The sequence below is a fragment of the Oryctolagus cuniculus genome, chromosome 2 (assembly GCF_964237555.1).
Source record: "Oryctolagus cuniculus chromosome 2, mOryCun1.1, whole genome shotgun sequence".
Taxonomy (NCBI): Eukaryota; Metazoa; Chordata; class Mammalia; order Lagomorpha; family Leporidae; genus Oryctolagus; species Oryctolagus cuniculus.
This window is the reverse complement of record NC_091433.1, coordinates 110,871,599-110,892,135: the sequence shown is the minus strand read 5'-3', so window position 1 is coordinate 110,892,135 and position 20,537 is coordinate 110,871,599. Positions and strand designations below refer to the sequence as shown.

The window sequence follows — 20,537 nt, the reverse complement described above, 5'->3', positions numbered from 1 at the left end:
TGGGTGATCGACCGCTTTAATGAACAGAAGATACTGACTGGTATAAAAAGGTGCAAAGTGTCCTCATTTCCTGGATGAGGACTTGTCTTTTCCATGGTCTTGGATGTCTGTTTCGTTCGTGACCCCAGTGTGTGCACACTGGCTGTCACCACAGGGCATGAGCTGCCCATGGAAAGGTAGTGTTGCTTGTGCCATGGGGCACTGGTCAGCTTTTATGTAGTAACGTAGTAGCCTTGTTCTTGGCCTGAGAAGGGCACTGGCGGCAGGCCAAAATAACTGCCGCCAAAGGGGTGTCCACTCAGGTGCCGCGTGGAGCCCAGGACCACACGAGGGAGGCTGTGCCTCCACCGGCCAGCCCTTCCCTCAGCCTGGGGTCTCAGTTGAGGACAGCTGTTCAGGATTCACTTTCTGGCGCTTAAAGACCCAGCCCCACCAGCAGTAGGCGCCAGTGAGACTTGACGTGCAGGACATTGGAATAGGACAGAGTGTGTGGGGTGAGGTCCTCCTTCTGCCCCGTCAGCAGACTGGACGGGGGAGGCGTGCGCCTCGCTGCCCCGCCTCAAAGGCAGGATGGGAGTGGCAGGCAACTGCAGGGTCCAGGCTGGAGCTCCAGTCCAGGGGTGGGGTAGGCAAAAAGCCTCGAGCAAACTAGGGTTACGGGCCACCGCCCCAAGAGTTGGGTGGGCCACAGGCAATCCCCAGCACCCAGGCCCTTTACACCTACACCCCTAAAAAAGAGCCACCAGCAACAGTGCAGGAGGCAGTGGACAGAGGCCTTCAGACAGTGGGCGAAAGCTTTCCCCAGCGCCTTAGCTCTGGCTCCTCAGTCTTGGGACTTCTGAGGCAGCCTGGTGGGTCTGGCCTGCTGTGGGCCCAAACCTGTTGGGCAGCGCTTTGAGAAGGCCAGAGCCCACCTCCAGAGGCCTGGAGACTGAGTGCCAGAGCCATTCCAGACCCTGTCAGGGCTGCTGCTGACGGGACTGGAGTTCTCTGGAGAAACCCTGCCCACGGGCATCGGGCAGCCACGCCGTGCCGTGCCTGGCACCTGTATGGCCTGCATCCATCGCCTCCCGTCCATCCTGGATAGCAGCTGCTGCCACAGGCGATTGAGCAAGGGCACAGCTCCCGGCCTGGGGGTTTGTGGACACCGAGGGCGTCGAGCAGCCAGCCCAGGGCTGTTCCCTTCTGCTGCACCCCGCCGGCCCTCCTCTGGCCCTGCTTTGCCGCCCTGTGGTCCTCTCCAGCCCAGCCCAGCGCAGCCCGACACGGAGAGGCCTGCTTGCCACCGCTGGGCTCGGGGCTGCTCCTGGGGCCTGACAGCTGCCTGAGGAAGTGAAGCCCTGGGGGGACTCGGGCCCAGGGCAGGAACCAGTTTGGGGGTGGAGGGGGCAGAAGCGCAGGAGGTGCAAGGGATGGAATGGTGGCTGAGTGACCCCACAGGTCTGTTGTCGTCAGCACCGGGTGCGGGGATGCCCAATGTGGGCCTGCAGTGCTTCCTGGATGCCCCGCTGCCAGTCTCGGGCCAGCTGCACCGGCGTCAGGGAGGCCTGGGGATGAGGACACAGGGTCACTGGGGTCTGCCCCTTGCTCTCAGGGGTTACACTGGCCATCGAGACCACAACACGCTGCGGGCCTCGGCCCAGCTCCCACTCACCATGTTCTGCACGCCCAGCTTGGCTCCATAGAGCAGCAGCAGCTTCATGGCTTTGTAGCGGCCGTGCCGCACAGCCTCGTGCAGGGCTGTGTCGCCTTCCTGCAGAGGGAAGGAGTCACGCTGCTGCCCCGCGTTTGCTGTCGGCCACTGCTCAGAGAACTCAGGTCTGTGGGGCTGGACTGCACCTCTGATCTGGCACAGGGTCAAGGTCCCTGAGTGGAGCTGCCCCGAGTACCTACCTTATCCTGCGCGTCGATGCGGGCTCCGCACTCGATGAGGTGCTCCAGGCAGTCAGAGTGCCCCGTGCGCACGGCCACGTGGAGGGGGGTGCTCCAGATCTGCAGTGGGGGGTCAGCGGTGGGTCTCGGTTGCCAGGGCCTCCTTCCCAAAGGGCTGTGCTTTCTCTTCACCAAGAGCATCTGCTCCCCTGCTCCTCCCAGCGGGCCACCGGAAGTTGGCACCCTGTCCCTCACCTTGTCCCGGGCATTGATCTGGGCCCCCTGGTTAAGCAGCTGTTTGAGGATGTCCAGGTGTCCTCCACGGCAGGCCCAGAACACAGGGGTCCTGTCCAGCTGCACAACGAAAGCCACAAAGCACCGTGACCTGCAGGTAGGCGAGGCAGGGCGTCCGCCACGAGGAGGGGTCTACCCCGTTCTCACCAAGTCCCGTGCGTCCACGGCGGCACCTGCCGCCAGCAGCTTGCTCACCAGCTGCCCGTGACCTTTCAGACAGGCCCAGTGCAAGGCAGTGCGGTGGAGCTGGGGGAGACGTGGGCGATTAGGCAGAGGGAGCGCAGCCCCGGGCCCCACCCTGGTCCCAGTGGATTCCTGCCAGTGCCACAGGGCTGAGGACAGCATGCCTGCAGCCGCGGGTCCTGCAAGCCCAGTGACCCCCACCACACTACCTTGTCGTGGGCATTGGGGTCCCCGCCGTCGGCCAGGTACTTGTCAATCAGGGTCTCCTGGTTCTCAGCAGCTGCCTTCAGGAACGTCTCCAGGGCCACAGGCTCCAGCTGGGCCGGGGGCTGCTGCTGCTGCACGAGTTCAAGGCCAAGGCCGAATCACTCCCAAGCCTGTGGGCACCCCTGGCCGCACAGCCCAGCCTGGTCCCCGAGCAGCTGACTGGACCCGCCCACAGTTGGCTGATAGAAACTCCAGTTTGCACAAATTCTCAGTCCTGCCCTCCCTGGAGACTGTGACAACAGGTGTCAAGAGAGTGCTGGGGATCGACACGAGCGTGGTGAAGTCCTCTCCCGCACTGTGTCAGAGGGTGACCTCGTTTGGCAACGGTCAAGGCGGGGCCACGTGGACTTGTTAAAGCAAGCCCCAGCCCGACACGACACGCCCTCGGATGAAGGGCTCCTTTGGCACCGCAGGCCCAGGGACTTGAGAAGGGGGTGGAGCTGCAAGCACAGCGGAAGGGCAGGAGCAGGTTCTGAGCGCGTGCAGACGGGCGCCACCCTGTGAGGGGCTGCTCCGGCCTCGGAGGCCATCCCTCTGCACTGCCTGGGCTGCAGCCTTCCGCGAGGAAGCCCCCCCTGGCCACCCGCCACAGGAAACGCTTCCTCGGGCCTGCAGCCCCACGTTGTCACTCACCTTAACCACGGGCTCAGGTTCCCTGGGGGGGACTCTGCGTCTCAGTCGCTTCTCTCTCCGTCTTTGAACCAAGTGTTCCAGGTCAGCCAGCGTCTCCAGATGGACTCTGGAGCTGTTAAATCTTTCAAGCTGAGAAGGCGCAGCGAGTGGACGGAAGACAGGAGCAGGCCAGACGTCAGCCAGAGGTTGGAGCAGGGCGGGGCCCCTGGGGCGGCCGCCCCACTCCCACCCAGCGCTCACCTTCACCTTCTTCTCCTCTTCCACTCTCAGCTTCTCCCGGGCCATGGCCTCCTGGGGCCCCAGCCTCCAGTCACAGGGCCAGCCTCCGGGGTCGGGGACTCCATGTCCGATTCCCAACGCTTTCCTCCCAACTCCTCCTCCACTTACCTGCAGGAACAGGCAGAGGACAAGCAATCAGAAAACAGGGTTGTACAGTGCCAGGGAGACGGCTGGCGAGGGCTGTGGACGGGGTGAGTTTTGGGGACTGGAGAGGCTGCCTCCCATCCGCGGTGACGTCCTGGGGGATGAGTGACCTCTGCCTGCCCTGCTCTGTCAGCAGGACCCAGGGGTGAGGCGAGCCCGCATCCATCCATACCGCTGGCCAGGGCCCAGGCACCCTTGAGCCAGATGACCGCTTAGCTTCCCTCCTGGGCTGCTGCCTTAGATTCCTACCGGATCACGCCATGCTGCCTTGCGGTACAAGCTCAGAGGGACTGAGACACACGCCCTGGGGGAATTCAACTCCGCTTGCTGGGAAACTGTCTCCATAAAACGGGCTCCAACCTGCACTTAACCTAAAGGAGCTGGGGCGGTTACGGGAGTTACTGGTCTCGTGCTTGGGAGTGAGTCCTCCCCTCACAGCTGGGGAGCACTGAGGACCGAGCCTGTGGGGAGAACAGGCTGGAATGATAGGATGACGGGGCTGGGGCTCCCGGCCAGACAGAACCAGATTCCCTTCTAAAGCAACGCTGCCCAGGCCCCACTGCTGGTGGGCAACGTGACATCCTCTAGGTCCCCAACACTGACAAAGCCCAAAGCACCCCTGGGGCAAGGATGCCCTTCTCCCTGCCCCCACCCAGGCCCTCCAGAGCAGTGGCCACCCTCGTGCTCCCCGGAGTCTGCCGCCTCCCTTCCCTGTCACGATCCAGGGCGGGGCTCGGTGCACACCAGGACTCTCACGGCCACCACACCCAGCTTCTTCCTTGCCTGCCAGCAGCTCATGCAGAACCAGGCACAGAGCAGACGGGAGCTGCCCACCTCCTGGTGCCTCCGCCCTGACCCTCAGACCCCAGTGAGCAGCTGCCTGCCCGCCACCCGATAGCCAGGGACCTGCCGGGGGGCGCCCCCTGTCCTCACCAACTGCTGAATGCTGATGAAGTCCATGGTCCCCCCGCTCTCCGCACCCCCAGTGAGAGCCCGGGCGCTGCCCTCTTATAGCTCGGCCTCCTCCTGGGGGCGGGTGGGGGCAGGGAAGGACAGATGACTCTGGGGTTCTGTCACATCGACCAAAATACCAGCCTGGGAAAGCAGCCCGCGAGGCAGACAGGGAGCCGCCGCCTTCCACACGCCCTCGCCTGCACCTCTGCCATACCCCACTCCGCTCGGAGCCGCTGAGCCACCGAGCACGCGGCCCAGCCACGAGCCCGTGCTCAAGGGGACACCTTTCCCACCTTGCTGCGTTCGCACCCGCCAGGGAAGAGACCAGTTTGGGCTTCCATGTTGTTGGAAGTCTGGCTGCCTGGGAAACTTCCAAGACCCGGCCCAGTGACCTTGGCACAAGCTGGCCAGAATCCTGCAGGGAAGAGCTGGCCTCTACATGACAATGCACAAACAGCTCTGTGTGATCTCAAGGCTGCCCCCATCCCTCCTGCCTCCCATGCCGGCAGCCCGAGTTACGCTGTGCCAGCCACTGTGGGGGGGCTGGGCCTCGCAAATGTCTCCCATGCTCCCTGTGGGTCCCCACCAGACACCCCCAGCCATGAGTGCACCCTCCACAGGGAAGGGGGGCTGCGGTCGGCCCCGGGTCCCAGGATGTAGCAGGAACCATGAAACCAGCCCCAGAGCAGTCTGTCTCAGGCCACCGTAAGCAAAAGTCCTGGATCTCAGGCCCATCGCCCAGCGGTGACCTTTGCGAGGAAACCTGAGAGCCAGTAAATAAGATTCCAGAGCCCAGCGGCCGCCATCGCCAGACAGCAGGGAGCGCCGGGGTCAGCAAGGGCCAAAGGCCAGCAGCTCTGGCCGTGAAGTCCAGAAGCTCACACAACAGAACCCGAGACAGTGAAGAAACTAAGCTCTGGGGTTTCAGGGGATTTTTTTTTCCGACAGAACTCTTTGGCTACAAGAGGAAAGACTCACCCAGACTAGAACGAGGACAAGTGGACAAGAAAAAGTCAGACTTCAGCCTGTGCGCCTCGGCCTCTGAGCACAGGGGCATTGCAATCAGCAGGCTCCACCCCAGACACTCAGCAAAAAAGCACTCGCCCTGCCAGGGCTAGCGCTGATTTTAAAAAGTCTTCCTAATTAAAAACCCAAAAGTAAACAGGAAGTCCAGGGCCTGCCGGCCCAGGGGAAAGCCCGCGTGGGTGCCGGGAGAAGGCACGCGCTCCCTGCTCTCCTGGCTCTCCTCCGCCCAGCTGCAGCTCCAGACGCACGCACCCTTTGCTGGAAGCGGCCTCGGGCCCCTAGCCCAGGCAGCACCGCCTCTGCGGGGGGCCCCCCAGGCTGAGTGCCTGCACGTGAACCTCCCTGCAGCCACGGGGGAGCAGTCCAGAAGCGCCAGATTCCTGGCTCTGCTCATTTAAATACATGTGGCCAGACTGCCACCTACCGTGACTGTACCGGTTTCCGTGGCCAGACACCAACAGAGTTAAGTGACAGCATGACAGAAGAAATTTGAAACGAATGGACATAAATGTACGTGTAAAACAGAGGATCGATATGCCGAATATAAACGGCTTTTCTGGGTCAAGAAAAGAAATCGACACGGGCGGGAAGCAGTATTCCCCTCACTGTAACTCGCCCGCAGACTAAAGCAGCAGCGCCCTCTGCCGGTCACAGGCCGGAAGGAGTGGGTTCCGACCCTGCCAGCACTGAGCACGTCTGGAGCAGGAACTAAGCAAAGCACTCGCCACGGAGCTCCCCTCCCCCAGTCCCCACGGTGGCCCTGGGGCGGGCCCCCTGTAACCACTCTCACCTCGGACCAGCCACCGGGGGACCGACGGAGCAGGGGCAGCTCTCGCCACGGGCGCCGCACTTGTGTGCTCTGATTTTTGGTCGTTCATCTTGAGGTTTATCTTTGTGGGCGGAGGTAGGGATTTGACTTTATTGGTTTTTCCAAATGGATGGACGTTCCCACAGGACCTGATTCAGAACATGATCGCCTGTCCGGGCGCAGGCACGTCCCGCCCCACCAAACCTCCTCCCTCACATCCACGGAGGCCCGGCGGGGTTCTTCCGGGGTCTTCTGGCCTCAGTTTCCCTCCGCACAGCGTGCGGCAGGAGGGCGGCCTCTCTCTCAGGCGGCCAGCAGGTCCCGCAGGTCGCTGTGGCTGGGCAGCAGGTCGCAGGCCAGCCGCGCCTTCCGGTCGCGGACCGCCTTCAGGGCCGGGCTGTGCTGCAGCAGCAGGGAGCAGATGTCCACGTGGCCCTTCTCCGCAGCCTGGGGACAGACACACCCAGGTCAGGCTCACCCCTGCCAGACCCTGCCCCTTCTTGCTCCTCTGAGATCCTGAGGAAGCGGGCCAAGGCCGGCCTGAGGCGGTTTCCTCGAACTCCTTTAGAAACCCAGCGACTCTCCAGGAGGCGGTGGAGGGCCCAGGGCCCTCTGGCGGGAGCCCGTCTTTCTTTCTATGTCTCCACCCTGTGGCCACTGCTGGCTTGGGTCAGAGCCACACAAACAGCTCGGCCATTCAGCCATCACCTGCAGGGTGCTGGGCGCCACGGGCAGCCGCCAGACGAGCTCGGGTTCCCAGCCTTCTCTTCTCCTTTGAGACACGGATCCTCATTTGGGCATCACTTTAAGATTTGTTTATTTATTTGAAAGGCAAAGCTAAGAGCGGGGGAAGGGAGAGGGACTGCTCTTCTATCTGTTGGTTCACTCCCCAAGATGGCCACAATGGCCAGCAATGGGCCAGGCTGAAGCCAGGAGCTTCTTCCAGGTCTTCCACACTGGTGCAGGGGCCCAAGCACTGGAGCCATCTTCCACTGCTTTCCCAGGCCATAGCAGAGAGCTGGATTGGAAGTGGAGCAGTCGGGACTAGAACTGGCGCCCACATGGTGCCACAGCACCGGCCCCTGGGCAGCAATTCCTAAATGTCGCTAAAGGTAACCGAGGTAAGCGACTGTGTAGCTTACCTTTCCCGATACCTCTCGGAGGTGGGAATCGCCACTACTGCCCCAGACAGACTGCAGCGCACAGAAGCGAAGCAACTTGCCCGAGGTCCCCGAGCTGCCGTGGCAACGTGGGGATGCGAAGTCGGCCCTGCTGACGGCTGGGCTCTGTACCTTCCCCGCACCTCCCAGCAAACTGACGGACGCCAGGGGCCCGCACAGGGCGAGAAGCAGCCCCAGAATCCACCACGGGACCTCCGGAGCCCGAACCTTCACGCAGCAGGTCCTCCTGGTGAGCGCAGACCCGGCTGTGGCTTCTGTCTCGCTGCCTAGTTCAAGCAGCGGTCTGCTGTGAGCAGGGCGAGATGCGGCCCCAAGAATTCCTCACGGAAAGCAAAATACCAGGGGCCGCACTGTGGTGCAGCAGGCTAGGCTGCTGCCCGTGACGCCGGCACCCCACGTTGGAGTGCTGCTCCAAGTCCCAGCTGCTGCTCCTCCAATCCAGCTCCCTGCAATGTGCTTGGGAAGGCAGAGGAAGATGGCCTAAGTGCTAGGGCCCCTGCACCCATGTGGAGACTCAGACGGAGATCTTGGCTCCCGGCTTTGGCCTGGCCCAGCCCTGGCTGTTGCGGCCATTTGGGGAGTAAGCCACAGGGAGCTCTCTCTCTGTTTCTCCCTCTCTGTCACTCTGCCTTTTAAATAAACAGAATAAATCATTAAAAAAAAGTTTGCAAATAGCTTATTTTAAAACCTAGCAAAGAAGAATAACTTCCAGCCCTCACACATTTTCCCTGTCCACATGAGAGAACAGGGGATGCGATGCATCTAAAGTGCTGCGCCCCCGTGGGTGACGCCAGCCAGGTGAACATGGAGCACCCTGCCTGTAAACACCCACCATGTGAACTGTGGTGATGAAACGTCGGAGCGACACCACTTCACACCATTAAGACCTAGGCAGTCTGCCCAGCCAACTGGCAAGGATTAAGAAAAACCCGACACCCAGCTGTCTGTTCAGCACATACTTGTGGAGCACCTGTGCCAGGGCTGCCACAGGGGTGAGATAAAGGCCCAGCTGTCTCCAGGGAGAGACAGGCGGCCAGTGGGGAAGCTCAGGGTCACAGCAGTCAGGCAACCTCGCGTCCAGGGAGCACATGGCTGGGCAGGTCTGGGGGTCAAGGGCGGGTAGGGTTGGGAGGGAGGAAGGGAGGGTGTGCATGTGTTACAGTCCAGAAGGAAGCGTAAAAGGGGCCCACGTAAAAAGGGATGGGACAGGCATCTAGAAAGGAGGAATAGCGTCTGACGTGTGGCCCTGGGGAGACAGAGTAGTAAATTAAGGAAGATCAGCAGGTCCTTGGGGTAAGGGACACATGGATAAGAACTCGGAATAAAACGGAGAGGGTGGTGGGAGCTGTCCCTAGAAGGGAACAGAAAGCCTCTGGAGGATTCCAAATGCGCATGATCAGAACCACTTTTTTTTTAAAGATTTTATTTATTTTTATTTGAGAGTTAGAGTTACAGACAGTGAGAGGGAAGGACAGAGAGAAAGGTCTTCCCTCTGTTAGTTCACTCCCCAAATGGCCACAGTTGAGCCGATCCAAAGCCAGGAGTCAGGAGCTTCTTCCAGGTCTCCCACGTGGGTGCAGGGCCCAAGGACTTGGGCCATCCTCCACTGCTTTCCCAGGCCACAGCAGAGAGCAGGATTGAAAGAGGAGCAGCTGGGACTTGAACCTGCACCCATATGGGATGCCAGTGCCACAGGCAGAGGATTAACCTACTGCGCCATGGCACCAGCCCCCAGCACCACTTTTTAAAATTTATTTTCTGGGGCCGGCTCTGTGGTGTAGTGGGCTAGGCCTCGACCTGCAGTGCTGGCATCCCATACAGGTGCTGGTTTGTGTCCCGGCTGCTCCTCTTTTGATCCAGCTCTCTGCTATCGCCTGGGAAAGCAGCAGAAGATGGCCCAAGTCCTTGGGCCCCTGCACCCACGTGGGAGACCCAGAAGAAGCTCCTGGCTCCTGGCTGTGGATTGGCCCAGCTCCAGCTGTTGCAGTCATTTGGGGAGTGAACCGGTGGGTGGAAGCTCCCCCTCTCTCTCTCTCCCTCTAAGTCTGTAACTCTGCCTCTCACATAAATAAATCTTAAAAAAAAAAAAAAAAAAAGTATTTCCACTGTGGATGCCCTGGGAGGGCGCTCTCCCTGGCTCTGTCCAGGGGCTTTGTCCTGTGCTGTACAGCCCCTCCCCACAACGCTGGAGATGACGTGGGCCTGGCGTCTGCGCCTGCAATTCCTGCAGCTTCCCCAAGTCCTGCAGGCAATGGCTGCGGAGATGAGCCGTGCAGGAAACACGTCTAAGCAGGCTGGAGTCTCACGGTAGAGTGAGAGGCTTCGGAATGTCATCTCAGATTCACTATCTCTCAGGGGAGCAGAGGAGCCACTCTGGGGCCCGGGCTCCCTTGTCTAGCAGGGAGAGCTGGTAAAGGATTCAAAAAATAAATAAAACAACTTGGGAATGCAGCAGGTTTGAAAAATCTTGGGCACATTTGTAGATTTTGGGGATTCAAGAGTTTCCAAATAATTGAATGGTACAAATGTGAAAGCATTAGAAGCTAGATTATTTAAAAAGACCAATGTATTTTATTTCTGATATAAATGTTTGCAGTTCACCTAAGGAAACTAAAAATATTGATGTATTGTGAACTGATATAAAGATGACTGTTCATTAAAAATATAGATTTTTATTCACTTGAAAGGCAGAGCAACCGAGACACGTGGCCCCAGTACCTGAGCCGTGACCTGCACCCAGGATGTATTTCAGCGGGAAGCCTGACTGGACACAGGTGAGACTCCAACCCAGGCACCCCAATACAGGATGCAGATATCCCAGGCAGCAGCTTAACCCCCTGGGACACAACACCCTGCCAGAGCCACTTGTTAAAATCCTCGCCCTCTGGAGCTAGTGCTGGGGTGCAGAGCAGCGCCGGCATCCCATACAGGTGCTGGATTGCATCCTGCTGCCCCACTTCCAATCCAGCTCCCTGCTAATGTGCAGCAGATACACCCGTGTGGGGGACCTGGATGAAGCTCCTGGCTTCTGGCTTCAGCCTGGCCCAGCCCTGGCCACTGTGTCCACTTATGGAGTGACCCAGTAGATGGAGATCTCTCTCTTTCTACCTCTCCCTCTCTGTAACTCTGTTTCCTATAAATAAATAAATCTTTTCAAACAGTCATTCCTCTGGAAGAAATTCAAGGTGGCAGCAAGGGAGGAATGTATTGACATACGTATGTCATAAATGCGCATAAACTGCCTCTCAGAGGGTGAGGGGGCCTACCTTATGCAGACTGGTCATGCCGTCATCGTCCACCAGCCTCGGGTTGCAGCCGTGGGACAGCAGCAGCCGAGCGATCTCCGTGTGCCCGCAGTAGCTGGCCCGGTGCAGCGCGGTGGCGCCCCCGTGGGTCTGGGCATCGCACTTAGCTCCGCTCTCCAGCAGGAACTGGCACACGGCGTAGTGTCCGTTGCGACTGGCGTAGTGCTGCGGGGAGTGAGGTCAGACAGCGGACTCTGGGCGGGCTCGGGGCCTGCACACGCGCAGGGGCCAGCCCCAGCGGCTCTGTGACCTGGGCGAGCTTCTTGACATCTAGATTCATCCTCCTCAACAGGGAAGACGGGGACACGAGCACTCCTCTCTCCTGGGACTGTCACGAGACAGAACTGAGCAGCTGACAGAAAGCTGGGATGCTCATTTGAAAACCCGGTTCACAGGACAGTTAAGAGAGCACTTTGTGGCCGGCGCAGCAGCTCACTAGGCTAATCCTCCGCCTGTGGCGCCGCCACACCGGGTTCTAGTCCCTGTCAGGGTGCCGGATTCTGTCCCTGTTGCTCCTCTTCCAGGCCAGCTCTCTGCTGTGGCCAGGGAGTGCAGTGGAGGATGGCCCAAGTGCTTGGGCCCTGCACCCCATGGGAGACCAGGAGAAGCACCTGGCTCCTGGCTCCTGCCATCGGATCAGCGCGGTGCGCCGGCCGCAGCGCACCAGCCGTGGCAGCCATTGGAGGGTGAACCAACGGCAAAAGGAAGACCTTTCTCTCTGTCTCTCTCTCACTGTCCACTCAAAGAGAGCACTTTGCCAGAAGAAGGGAAGGCAGAGGCAGCTTCCCACCCCAAGCTAAAGCTCCCCACCCCCACTCCCGTGCTCCTCCCAGCTCACCAGAGCAGTGTAGCCGGCAGAGTCAGGCTGACTGGGGTCCGTGGCCTTCTGGATGAAATACTTCACTCGGCCCAGGTCCCCGTGCAGAGCCGCCGCCCAGATCCCTGCAGAGTGAAGCACGGGCCTGTGTTACGGTGCCTGGCTGCCGATGCTCGGCACCTCTGTTACCCCTTGACTGCACTGTTCGCCCCTGTGAAATGGACAATATTTGTTCACTCAACAAATATTCACTGTGCCAAGGATTGCTCCAGGCGCTGGTGACACAGCTGGGAACAAGACACAGGGTTTGTCCAATCAGGCAGTCACAGAAATCCCCTCCTCCCTCTTCCAGCATGTAATGGTAGATAAAGTAGTATCTGCAATGTCTGAATATAGAGTCAAGGTCAAAAGCAAGAAAAGGAAGCTACCAGGTGCCAGGAACAAAGTGAAAACCCCTGCCAAAGTAGTGAGCAGGCATTGAAGCTCAAGAGCCCAGAGCACAGGGCCACCACCCGCAGTGCCCGCATCCCATGTGGGTGCCGGTTTGAGTTCCGACTGCTCCACTTCTGATCCAGCTCTCTGATATGGCCTGGGAAAGCAGTAGAAGATGGCCCACGTGCTTGGGCCCCTGCACCCACGTGGGAGACCTGGAAGCAGGTCCTGGTTTCAGCATCTGTGGCCATTTGGGGAGTGAACCAACAGATAGAAGATCTCTATCTCTGCCTTTCAAATAAATAAATATTTTTTAAAATTTGGCTGTTTGCAGCTCATTTTCTAATTACAGGAAACAGACGAGAAACCAACATATATTCACTTGTATATCGTGTACATATCCTTGCTATGTTTGGCACATAAATGTTATTTCATGGTGTAATTTTACCCAGGTATTCTCTGGATTCTATAAAGGAAGACAGGTGGTGCCAAGGGCTCTGAAGAAAAAGCAGGGAAGGGGAAGAGGCAGTGATCAGGGATGGCTTCTCCAAGAGGGGGCAGCTGAACGGCAACCCGAAGGGAGCAGGTGTGTGGGGACAGCAGAGGAGGAGCCCACACCAGTCCCACGCCCCGGCTCAGGTGCCTCGGAGGGCAGAATCGCCAGGAGAGGACGCTGCTGTAATCCAGACTTGCCCAAGGTGACCCAGAGAAGTGAATTCTGTAGGGGCCAGGCAGAGGCAACTTTTTTTTTTAAAAAAAGATTTATTATTTATTTGAAAGGTGGAGTTAAACACACACACACACACACACACACACACGTCCTCCATCCATTGGTTCACTCCCCAAATAACCACAATGACTGGGGCTGGGCCAGGCCAAAGCCAGGGGCAAGGAGCCTCCTCCTGGACTCCCAAGTCGGTGCAGGGACTCAAACACTAGGGCCATCTTCCACTGCTTTCCCCAGGCCATCAGCAGGGAGCTGGATTGTAAGTTGAGCAGCCAGAACCAGTGCCCATATGCCACAGCGCTGGCCCCAGAGGCAACTCCTTAAAAATACCCTGTAAGATTACCTCCAGGAGTTGGCACTGTGGCACAGCAGGGTTAAGCCATCACCTGTGACACAAGCATCCTGTGTGAGCACTGGTCTGAGGCCCAGATGCCCCACTTCCAATCCAGCTCCCTGCTGATGTGCCTGGGAAAGCAGTGCAAGATGGCCCAAGTGACTGGGTTCCTGCACTCACATGGGAGACTCAGATGAAGCTCCTGGTGCCTGGCCCAGCCCTGGCCATTGAGGCCATCTGGGGAGTAAACCAGTGGATGAAAGACCTCTCTCTGTAACTGCCGGAAGGGAGGGAGACCTCTAGGGGTGGGTGTTCTGGTGCAGCAGGTTAAGCCTCTGCACGGCTTACCCTCATCCCTTTATCTGAGCACTGGTTCAAGTCCTGGCTATTCTGTTTCCCATCCAGCTCCTTGCTAATGCACCTGGGAAAGCAGCAGAGGACGCCCCAAGTACTTGGGTCCCTGCCACCTACATGGGAGACCTGGATGGAGTTCCTGGTCCTTGGCCTCAGCCTGGTCCAGCCCTGGTTGTTGCAGGCATCTGGGGGAGTGAACCAGTTGAAGGAAGAGGTCTCTTTCTCTATCCTTTTCTTTCTGCCTTTCAAATTAATTACTTTTTAAAAGACCCCTCCTCCCTTAAAAGTATTTCTACAAGCCAGCCAAGGCAGGCTGAGACTCTCCCACAAAGGGGTGCAGACACTGCCTTGAAGAGCTCTAAGATGGGGCCGGCGCTGTGGCATAGCAGGTAAAGCCTCTGCCCGCAATGCCGGCATCCCACATGGGCGCTTTTTTTTTTTTTTTTTTTTTTTAAGATTTGAGGGCGCCGGTTCGAGTCCTGACTGCTCCACTTCCAATTCAGCTCTCTGCTATGGCCTGGGAAAGCAGTAGAAGATGGCCCAAGTCCTTGGGCCCCTGCACCCGTGTGGGAGATCCGGAAGAAGCTCCTGGCTCCTGGCTGTGGATCGGCGCAGCTCCAGCCGTTGTGGCCATCTGGGGAGTGAACCAGTGGATGGAAAGCTTCTCTGTCTCCACCTCTCTCTGTAGCTCTGTATTTCAAATAAATAAAATAAATCTTTTTAAAAAAAAAAGATTTATTTGAAACTCAGAGTTACAGAGAGGAGAGGCAGAGAGAGAGAGACAGAGAGAGAGGTCTTCCATCCAATGGTTCACTCCCCAAAAAGCTGCAACGGCTGGAGCTGCGCCAATCCGCAGCCAGGAGCCAGGAGCCTCCTCCGGGTCCCACAGGCAGGTGCAGAGGCCCAAGGACCTAGGCCATCCTCCACTGCTTTCCCAGGCCACAGCAGAGAGCTGGATCAGAAGTGGAGCAGCCAGGTCTCGAACCGGCGCCCATGTGGGATGCCAGTGCCCCAGGCCAGGGCATCAACCTGCTGCACCACAGCGCCGGTTTGAGTCTCAGCTACTTCACTTTTTTTTTTTTTTTTTTTTTGACAGGCAGAGTTAGACAGAGAGAAAGGTCTTGCTTCCGTTGGTTCACTCCCCAAATGGCCGCTACGGCCGGCGCTGCACCAATATGAAACCAGGCGCCAGGTGCTTCCTCCTGGTCTCCCATGCAGGTGCAAGGCCCAAGCACTTGGGCCATCCTCCCCTGCACTCCCGGGCCACAGCAGAGAACTGGACTGGAAGAGGAGCAACCAGGACAGAACCGGCGCCCCGACCAGGACTAGAACCTGGGGTGCCAGCGCCGCAGGTGGAGGATTAGCCTAGTGAGCCACGGCGCCAGCCTTTTTTTTTTTTTTTTAAAGATTATTTATTTATTTATTTGAGAGGTAGAGCTACGGACAGTGAGAGGGAGAGACAGAAAGAAAGGTCTTCCTTCTGTTGATTCACCCCCCAAATGGCTGCAACGGCAGGAGCTGCACCGATCTGAATCCAGGAGCCAGGTGTTTCTTCCTAGTCTCCCATGCGGGTGCAGAGGCCCAAACACTAGGGCCATCTTCTACTGCTTTCCCAGGCCACAGCAGAGAGCTGGATTGGAAGAGGAGCAGCTGGGACTAGAACCAGTGCCCATATGGGATGCCAGTGCTGCAGGTGGAAGATTAACCAAGTGAGACATGGCGCCAGCCCCACTACTTCACTTCTGATCCAGCTCTCTGCTATGGCCTGGGATAGCAGTAGTAGGCAGCCCGAATACTTGGGCCCCTGCACCCATGTGGGAGACCTGGAAGACGCTCCTGGCTCCTGGCTTTGGATTGGCCCAGCTCCAGCTATTGCAGCCATTTGGGGAGTAGACCAGCAGATGGAAGACCTTCCTCTCTCTACCTCTGCCTTGCCTCTCTGGAGCTCTGCCTTTCGAATAAATAAATCAATCTTTAAAAAAAACAAAAACAAAAACAAAAACTGTGAGATGAAAAATTGCAAAGCATGAAATAAATGATCCACTGCCATGAGAGGCAGTCAGCAAAGACAAAGGAGAAATGCAGGCCGCAGACACCAGCTGTCACAGCACAATCTAAAAATGCGTTTAAAACAGCAATGTTTAATATATTCACAGACACAAAGAGAGAATCCACAAACTGACATGTTGGGCAAAAACAGCCGCCAACGATAGGCAGATATGAAACAGAAGGCAGTAAATTAACCAAGGCAGCGCTTTGGCCTAACAGGTTTGTTGTGTGTGTGTGTGTGTGTGTTTTGACAGGCAGAGTGGACAGTGAGAGAGACAGAGAGAAAGGTCTTCCTTTACTGATGGTGCACCCTCCAATGGCCGCTGCGGCCAGCACACTGCGCTGATCCGAAACCAGGAGCCAGGTGCTTCTCCTGGTCTCCCATGCGGGTGCAGGGCCCAAGCACTTGGGCCATCCTCCACTGCACTCCCGGGCCACAGCAGAGAGCTGGACTGGAAGAGGAGCAACCAGGACAGAATCGGCACCCTGACCAGGACTAGAACCTGGTGTGCCGGTGCCACAGGCGGAGGATTAGCCTAGTGAGCCAAGGCGCCGGCTGCCTAACAGTTCTGACACCTGTAAGACGCCCACCTCCCACCTCCCAGTACCTGGGTTGCGTCCTGGCTCCAGCTCCCCATTCCAGCTTCCGGCTGATATAGACCCTGGGAGGAAGCGGTGATGGCTTCAGTAGCAGAATCCCTGCCACCTGCATGGGAGACCAGGATTGAGTTCCCACCCCTGGACTTTGGCCCGGCCAGGTCCCAGCCACCGTGGGCATCTGGGGACTGAACCAGCAGATTCACTCTCTCCAATAACAAATTCTAAAATTAAAAAGCCAAGCCAGGGGCAGGCATTTGGGAGCGCGGTTAAGATGCCACCCTCCTATATGGAAACGCCTGGGGTCAGCTCCTGTCTCCGCCTCTGATCCCAGCTTCCTGTTTAAGTCAGAGGGTCACTGTAACTTCCTATTGGGTTGCCAGCTCCTGGCTTTGGTTTGCCCCCACCCTGGGTGTTGTGGATATTTAGAAAGTGAACTAGTGGATGGGACATCTGTCTGACTCTCTTTCTCTCTGCCTTTCAAATAAATGAAATGAATCCATTTTTAAAAACTAAAAATAATTTGAAATAAAACAACTGATAGATTGAACAGTATGACAGACCCAGTTGAAGAGAGACTTAGTGATCTGGAATTCACCTGGAATACAGCACAAAAGGATAAAGAGAAAAATACTACAGAGAGGTAGAGAAATGTGGAAGACCCAATGTACCAACACAGGTCTAATAAAAGTTCCAGAGGATGAGAGAGAGGGAGGGAGTGGGAGAGAAACAGGGAGGGAAAGAAAACTGGATACAATGGGAGACAAAAATCACATGAACTCCCCAGGAGGGTTAACAAAAACAGGCCTCGCATGATGGACTGACTGACTGACCATCAGCAATAAAGAGAACACTTAAAAGTCACCAAAAAGTAAGCAAGCTCATGACCCATGAAAGGCCATCCGTCCGACTGCCTGCAGCAGCAGGTGCGGGGAGACCCAGGAGTGACGCTTCCTTCCCGAGGACTGAGGGGGAACAACTGTCAGCCAGGGCTTCTACACTTAGCTGAACTCTCACACAAAGAAAACAAGTGTCCCCACTGAAAAAACCATTCCGCAAGAAAGAAAATGAACTCGGAGATATGACATGAAGAAAAAAATCCAACCTACAAAATACATAAGGAAATTTTAAATGATTTTTTAAGGGGCCGCTGCCTGCAGTGCCGGCATCCCATATGAGCGCCGGTTCAAGTCCCGGCTGCTCCACTTCTGATCCAGCTCTCTGCTGTGGCCTGGGAAAGCAGCAGCAGATGACCCAAGTCCTTGGGCCCCTGCACCCACATGGGAAACCCGGAGGAAGCTCCTGGCTCCTGGCTTCAGATTGGCTCAGCTCTGTCTGTTGTGGCCCTTTGGGGAGTGAACCATCAGATGGAAGACCTCCCTGTCTCTCTCTGACTCTCTGTAACTCTTTCAAATAATTAAATAAAATATTTTTAAAAATTTAAATAAACAAAATAATATCAAGTTATGAAAACTGCTTTGATGAAAGCAATGAAAGATGACAGATTTATCAGGGTGACCTGGAGAAGAAGGCCCTAGCATGGATGGGGATAGGTTCTTTTCTTTCTTTCTTATTTATTTTATTTTATTATTTTTTTTTGACAGGCAGAGTGGACAGTGAGAGAGAGAGACAGAGAGAAAGGTCTTCCTTTACCGATGGTGCACCCTCCAATGGCCGCTGCGGCTGGCACACCGCGCTGATCCGAAACCAGGAGCCAGGTGCTTCTCCTGGTCTCCCATGGGGTGCAGGGCCCAAGCACTTGGGCCATCCTCCACTGCACTCCCTGGCCACAGCAGAGAGCTGGCCTGGAAGAGGGGCAACCGGGACAGAATCCGGCACCCCGACTGGGACTAGAACCCGGTGTGCAGGCGCCGCAAGGCGGAGGATTAGCCTAGTGAGCTGCGGCACCGGCCCAAGGTTCTTTTCTTTAAGATTTTATTTATTTATTTGAAAGGCGGAATTACAGAGGCGGGGTTGGGGGGGGTCTTCCATCCACTGGTTCACTCCCCAGATGGCCGCAATGGCCAGACCCTGGCCAATCCAAAGCCAGGAGCCAGGAGCTTCTTCTGGGTCTCCCACATGGGTGCAGGGGCCCAAGCACTTGGGCCATCTTCTACTGCTTTCCTAGGACACAGCAGAGAGTTGGATCAGAAGTGGAGGAGCCGGGACTCGAACCTACACCCATATGGGATGCTGGCGCTCTACCCTCTATGCCACAGCACCAGCCCCAGGGCTAATTTTTCTCAACAGCAGCACAATCCACATTTTGGGGCAGATAACTCTTGCTTGTGGGGTTGCCGTCCTAGGCATTGCAGTGTGTATGCAGCACCTCCTGGTTTTGACAACCAAAAACAAATTTTTAAAGTGTTCATATAGCTTTTTTTTTTTTTAAGATTTATTTATTTATTTGAAAGGCAGGGTTACAGAGAGGCAGAGGCATAGAGAAAGAGAGAGAGGTCTTCCAACCACTGGTTCACTCCCCAGGTGGCCGCAACAGCCGGAGCTGGGCCAATCCAAAGACAGAAGCCAGGAGTTTCTTCTGGGTCTCCCACGCGGGTGCAGGGGCCCAAGGACTTGGACCATCTTCCACTGCTTTCCCAGGTGCATTAGCAGGGAGCTGGATTGGAAGTGGAGCAGCTGGGACTTGAACTTGTGCCCACATGGAATGCTGGCACTGCAGGCGGTGGCTTTATCTACGCCCACAGCTCTGAGCCCCCAAAGTGTCTTTAGACAGTCAAAGTTTCTTACAGGGCAGGACCATCCGCAGCTGAGGATCTGAAGGCAAAGCATCAGGCAGATACCAGCCTAATGGTTGTGGAAGTTCATTTTTTTTTTTTTTCTATTTTATTTGAAAAGCAGAGAGACAGAGATCTTCCATCTTCCAGGGCTGGAGCAAGCTGGAGCCAGACCAGAACTCGATCTGAGTCTCCCACTTGGGTGGCAGGGACCCAGGTTCCTCTGCCATCACCTGCTGCCTCCCAGGGTGTGTGTTAGCAGGAACCTGGATCAGAACCCGAGCTGGGACTCAAAGCTGGCACTCCAAAGCGGGCGGTGGGGCACCCCAACCAGTGCACCCACGCCGGCCCCTGCAGGAAGTGCGCTCCTTGGGGGACAGGACAGCAAGAAGGAGGGCGTAACTCAAGAAGTCTCGCTTAACTGAGACACCAAAGCAAGTGTGGCCGATGCCCGGTGACTGAGAAGGGAAAGGTTGGGAAATAAAAGGAGGGTAGAGAAGCACAGTGGGCAGCGCTTAGGACCACAGAGCTCTGGCAGGCGGGGCTGAGGCTTTTGGGTTTATTCTAAAAGCAACGGGAACTGGTCTGGTCTGGTATTTTGCAAGGGTCTCTCTGGCTGCTGTGTGGGAGATGGAAGAGGGGAAGCAGGGGGACTACTGCAGTCGGCCAGGAGGTGGCAGTAGGACACACGCAGGGAAGCGGGCAGGTGCCAGCGACGGTGGAATGCGGCTGTCTATAAAGCAGGAGCGCTCTTACTACGGAAGCTGCCTCTGCAAGGCGTCATGACACAGCACGGTAAAAAGGCACAGCGGCTCCAACTCGCAGAAGGGGGGCTCGGGCGGCCAGCCCTCCCCCCGTTCCTCCCCGGCAGCCCCACAGGCCCAGAGGTACCGCCTAGCTGGCACGAAGGCTGCCGGTGGGCAGCTCTGTGCCTTCCCTAAAGCATGCACAGGGCCCACCCCAGCAGGCGCCCCCGGGCCGCAGCGCCGCGGCAGCCCCAGGCCCGAAGCTCCCTGCCTCCAGGTGCAGATTCTGCTCCCGCGCCCCCCTCTCTGACGCCCGAGCAAGCTCGGGTCTCCAGGCCCAGCCTCCCCACTCGGAAAAACTACAGAAACCAATGGCTGTCTGCCCGCCTGCTCGCCAAGACGAGTGTTCCATGGCCGAGCTCGTACCGGCCTCGTGAGCCCCCTCCTCGCCCTCCCCGCACACGGCCCGCAGCCCTCGGGGTGCCGTTCGCAGCCTCCCCCTTCAGCTCGCAACCCTGAGGGTCCCAAAGGGCCGGGCTCCGGGCCTGCGGGGCCACGCGACCGCCCGCCTCACCCCTCTCGAAGTCCATCTCCTCCAGCGTCTGCTGCACGCCGGGCACCGCGCTGGGACGAGAGCAGCAGGGTCCGTCCACGCACGGCCGTGGAGCCGCCATTGCAGCTTCTGCGCCTGCAACCCAGGGGCCGGACACCCGCTCGGCCCCCGCTGGCCAGAGTGACGGACGCAGTGCCCCTCCCGCCATCCCCGTATCTGGCCACTCACCGTGCGTCCTTGGCCTTAG

The 20,537-nt window shown here is 57.5% G+C and overlaps 2 protein-coding genes and 1 pseudogene across 9 annotated transcripts; 1 reads left to right on the top strand and 2 right to left on the bottom strand.

Moving 5' to 3' along the window:
* ANKRD23 (ankyrin repeat domain 23) lies at positions 1–6,579 on the bottom strand. 7 transcript variants are annotated; one of them, XM_070068768.1, is made up of 9 exons: positions 6,443–6,579; positions 3,490–3,636; positions 3,250–3,378; positions 2,559–2,687; positions 2,314–2,412; positions 2,128–2,226; positions 1,894–1,992; positions 1,655–1,753; positions 1–1,547 (listed from the first exon to the last, which is right to left on the bottom strand). In XM_070068768.1, the coding sequence occupies exons 2-9, from the start codon at positions 3,532–3,534 to the stop codon at positions 1,452–1,454; spliced, it is 795 nt and encodes a 264-aa protein (XP_069924869.1). In that variant the 5' UTR covers positions 3,535–3,636; positions 6,443–6,579; the 3' UTR covers positions 1–1,451. The 7 variants fall into 7 exon arrangements, with proteins under 7 accessions (XP_069924869.1, XP_069924873.1, XP_069924871.1 ...); XM_070068772.1 differs by lacking the exon at positions 6,443–6,579 and adding an exon at positions 5,605–6,016 and having other exon boundaries at positions 2,559–2,684; XM_070068770.1 differs by lacking the exon at positions 6,443–6,579 and adding an exon at positions 5,605–5,628.
* On the bottom strand, positions 6,544–20,503 carry ANKRD39 (ankyrin repeat domain 39). 2 transcript variants are annotated; one of them, XM_002710017.5, is made up of 4 exons: positions 20,312–20,503; positions 11,785–11,888; positions 10,908–11,111; positions 6,544–6,907 (listed from the first exon to the last, which is right to left on the bottom strand). In XM_002710017.5, exons 1-4 carry the CDS (start codon positions 20,496–20,498, stop codon positions 6,764–6,766), a joined length of 639 nt encoding a protein of 212 aa, XP_002710063.2. In that variant the 5' UTR covers positions 20,499–20,503; the 3' UTR covers positions 6,544–6,763. The 2 variants fall into 2 exon arrangements, with proteins under 2 accessions (XP_002710063.2, XP_051691834.1); XM_051835874.2 differs by lacking the exon at positions 11,785–11,888 and adding an exon at positions 16,268–16,365 and having other exon boundaries at positions 20,312–20,483.
* On the top strand, positions 9,744–9,926 carry LOC127490436 (small nucleolar RNA SNORA73 family; annotated as a pseudogene).
* Positions 20,504–20,537: the final 34 nt, after the last annotated feature.

What these genes read in the sequence shown, in the direction of transcription:
- ANKRD23 (XM_070068767.1), bottom strand. Translation starts at nt 4,632, where the DNA reads ATGGACTTCATCAGCATTCAGCAGTTG. An exon ending in ACCCCAATGCCCACGACAAG is followed by an intron (nt 2,413 to 2,558) that starts GTAGTGTGGTGG and finishes CGTCTCCCCCAG; the next exon opens with CTCCACCGCACTGCCTTGCA. An exon ending in AGATCAATGCCCGGGACAAG is followed by an intron (nt 1,993 to 2,127) that starts GTGAGGGACAGG and finishes CCCCCACTGCAG; the next exon opens with ATCTGGAGCACCCCCCTCCA.
- ANKRD39 (XM_002710017.5), bottom strand. Translation starts at nt 20,498, where the DNA reads ATGGCGGGAGGGGCACTGCGTCCGTCACTCTGGCCAGCGGGGGCCGAG. An exon ending in CTGCCGGCTACACTGCTCTG is followed by an intron (nt 11,112 to 11,784) that starts GTGAGCTGGGAG and finishes CACTCCCCGCAG; the next exon opens with CACTACGCCAGTCGCAACGG. An exon ending in GCATGACCAGTCTGCATAAG is followed by an intron (nt 6,908 to 10,907) that starts GTAGGCCCCCTC and finishes GTCTGTCCCCAG; the next exon opens with GCTGCGGAGAAGGGCCACGT.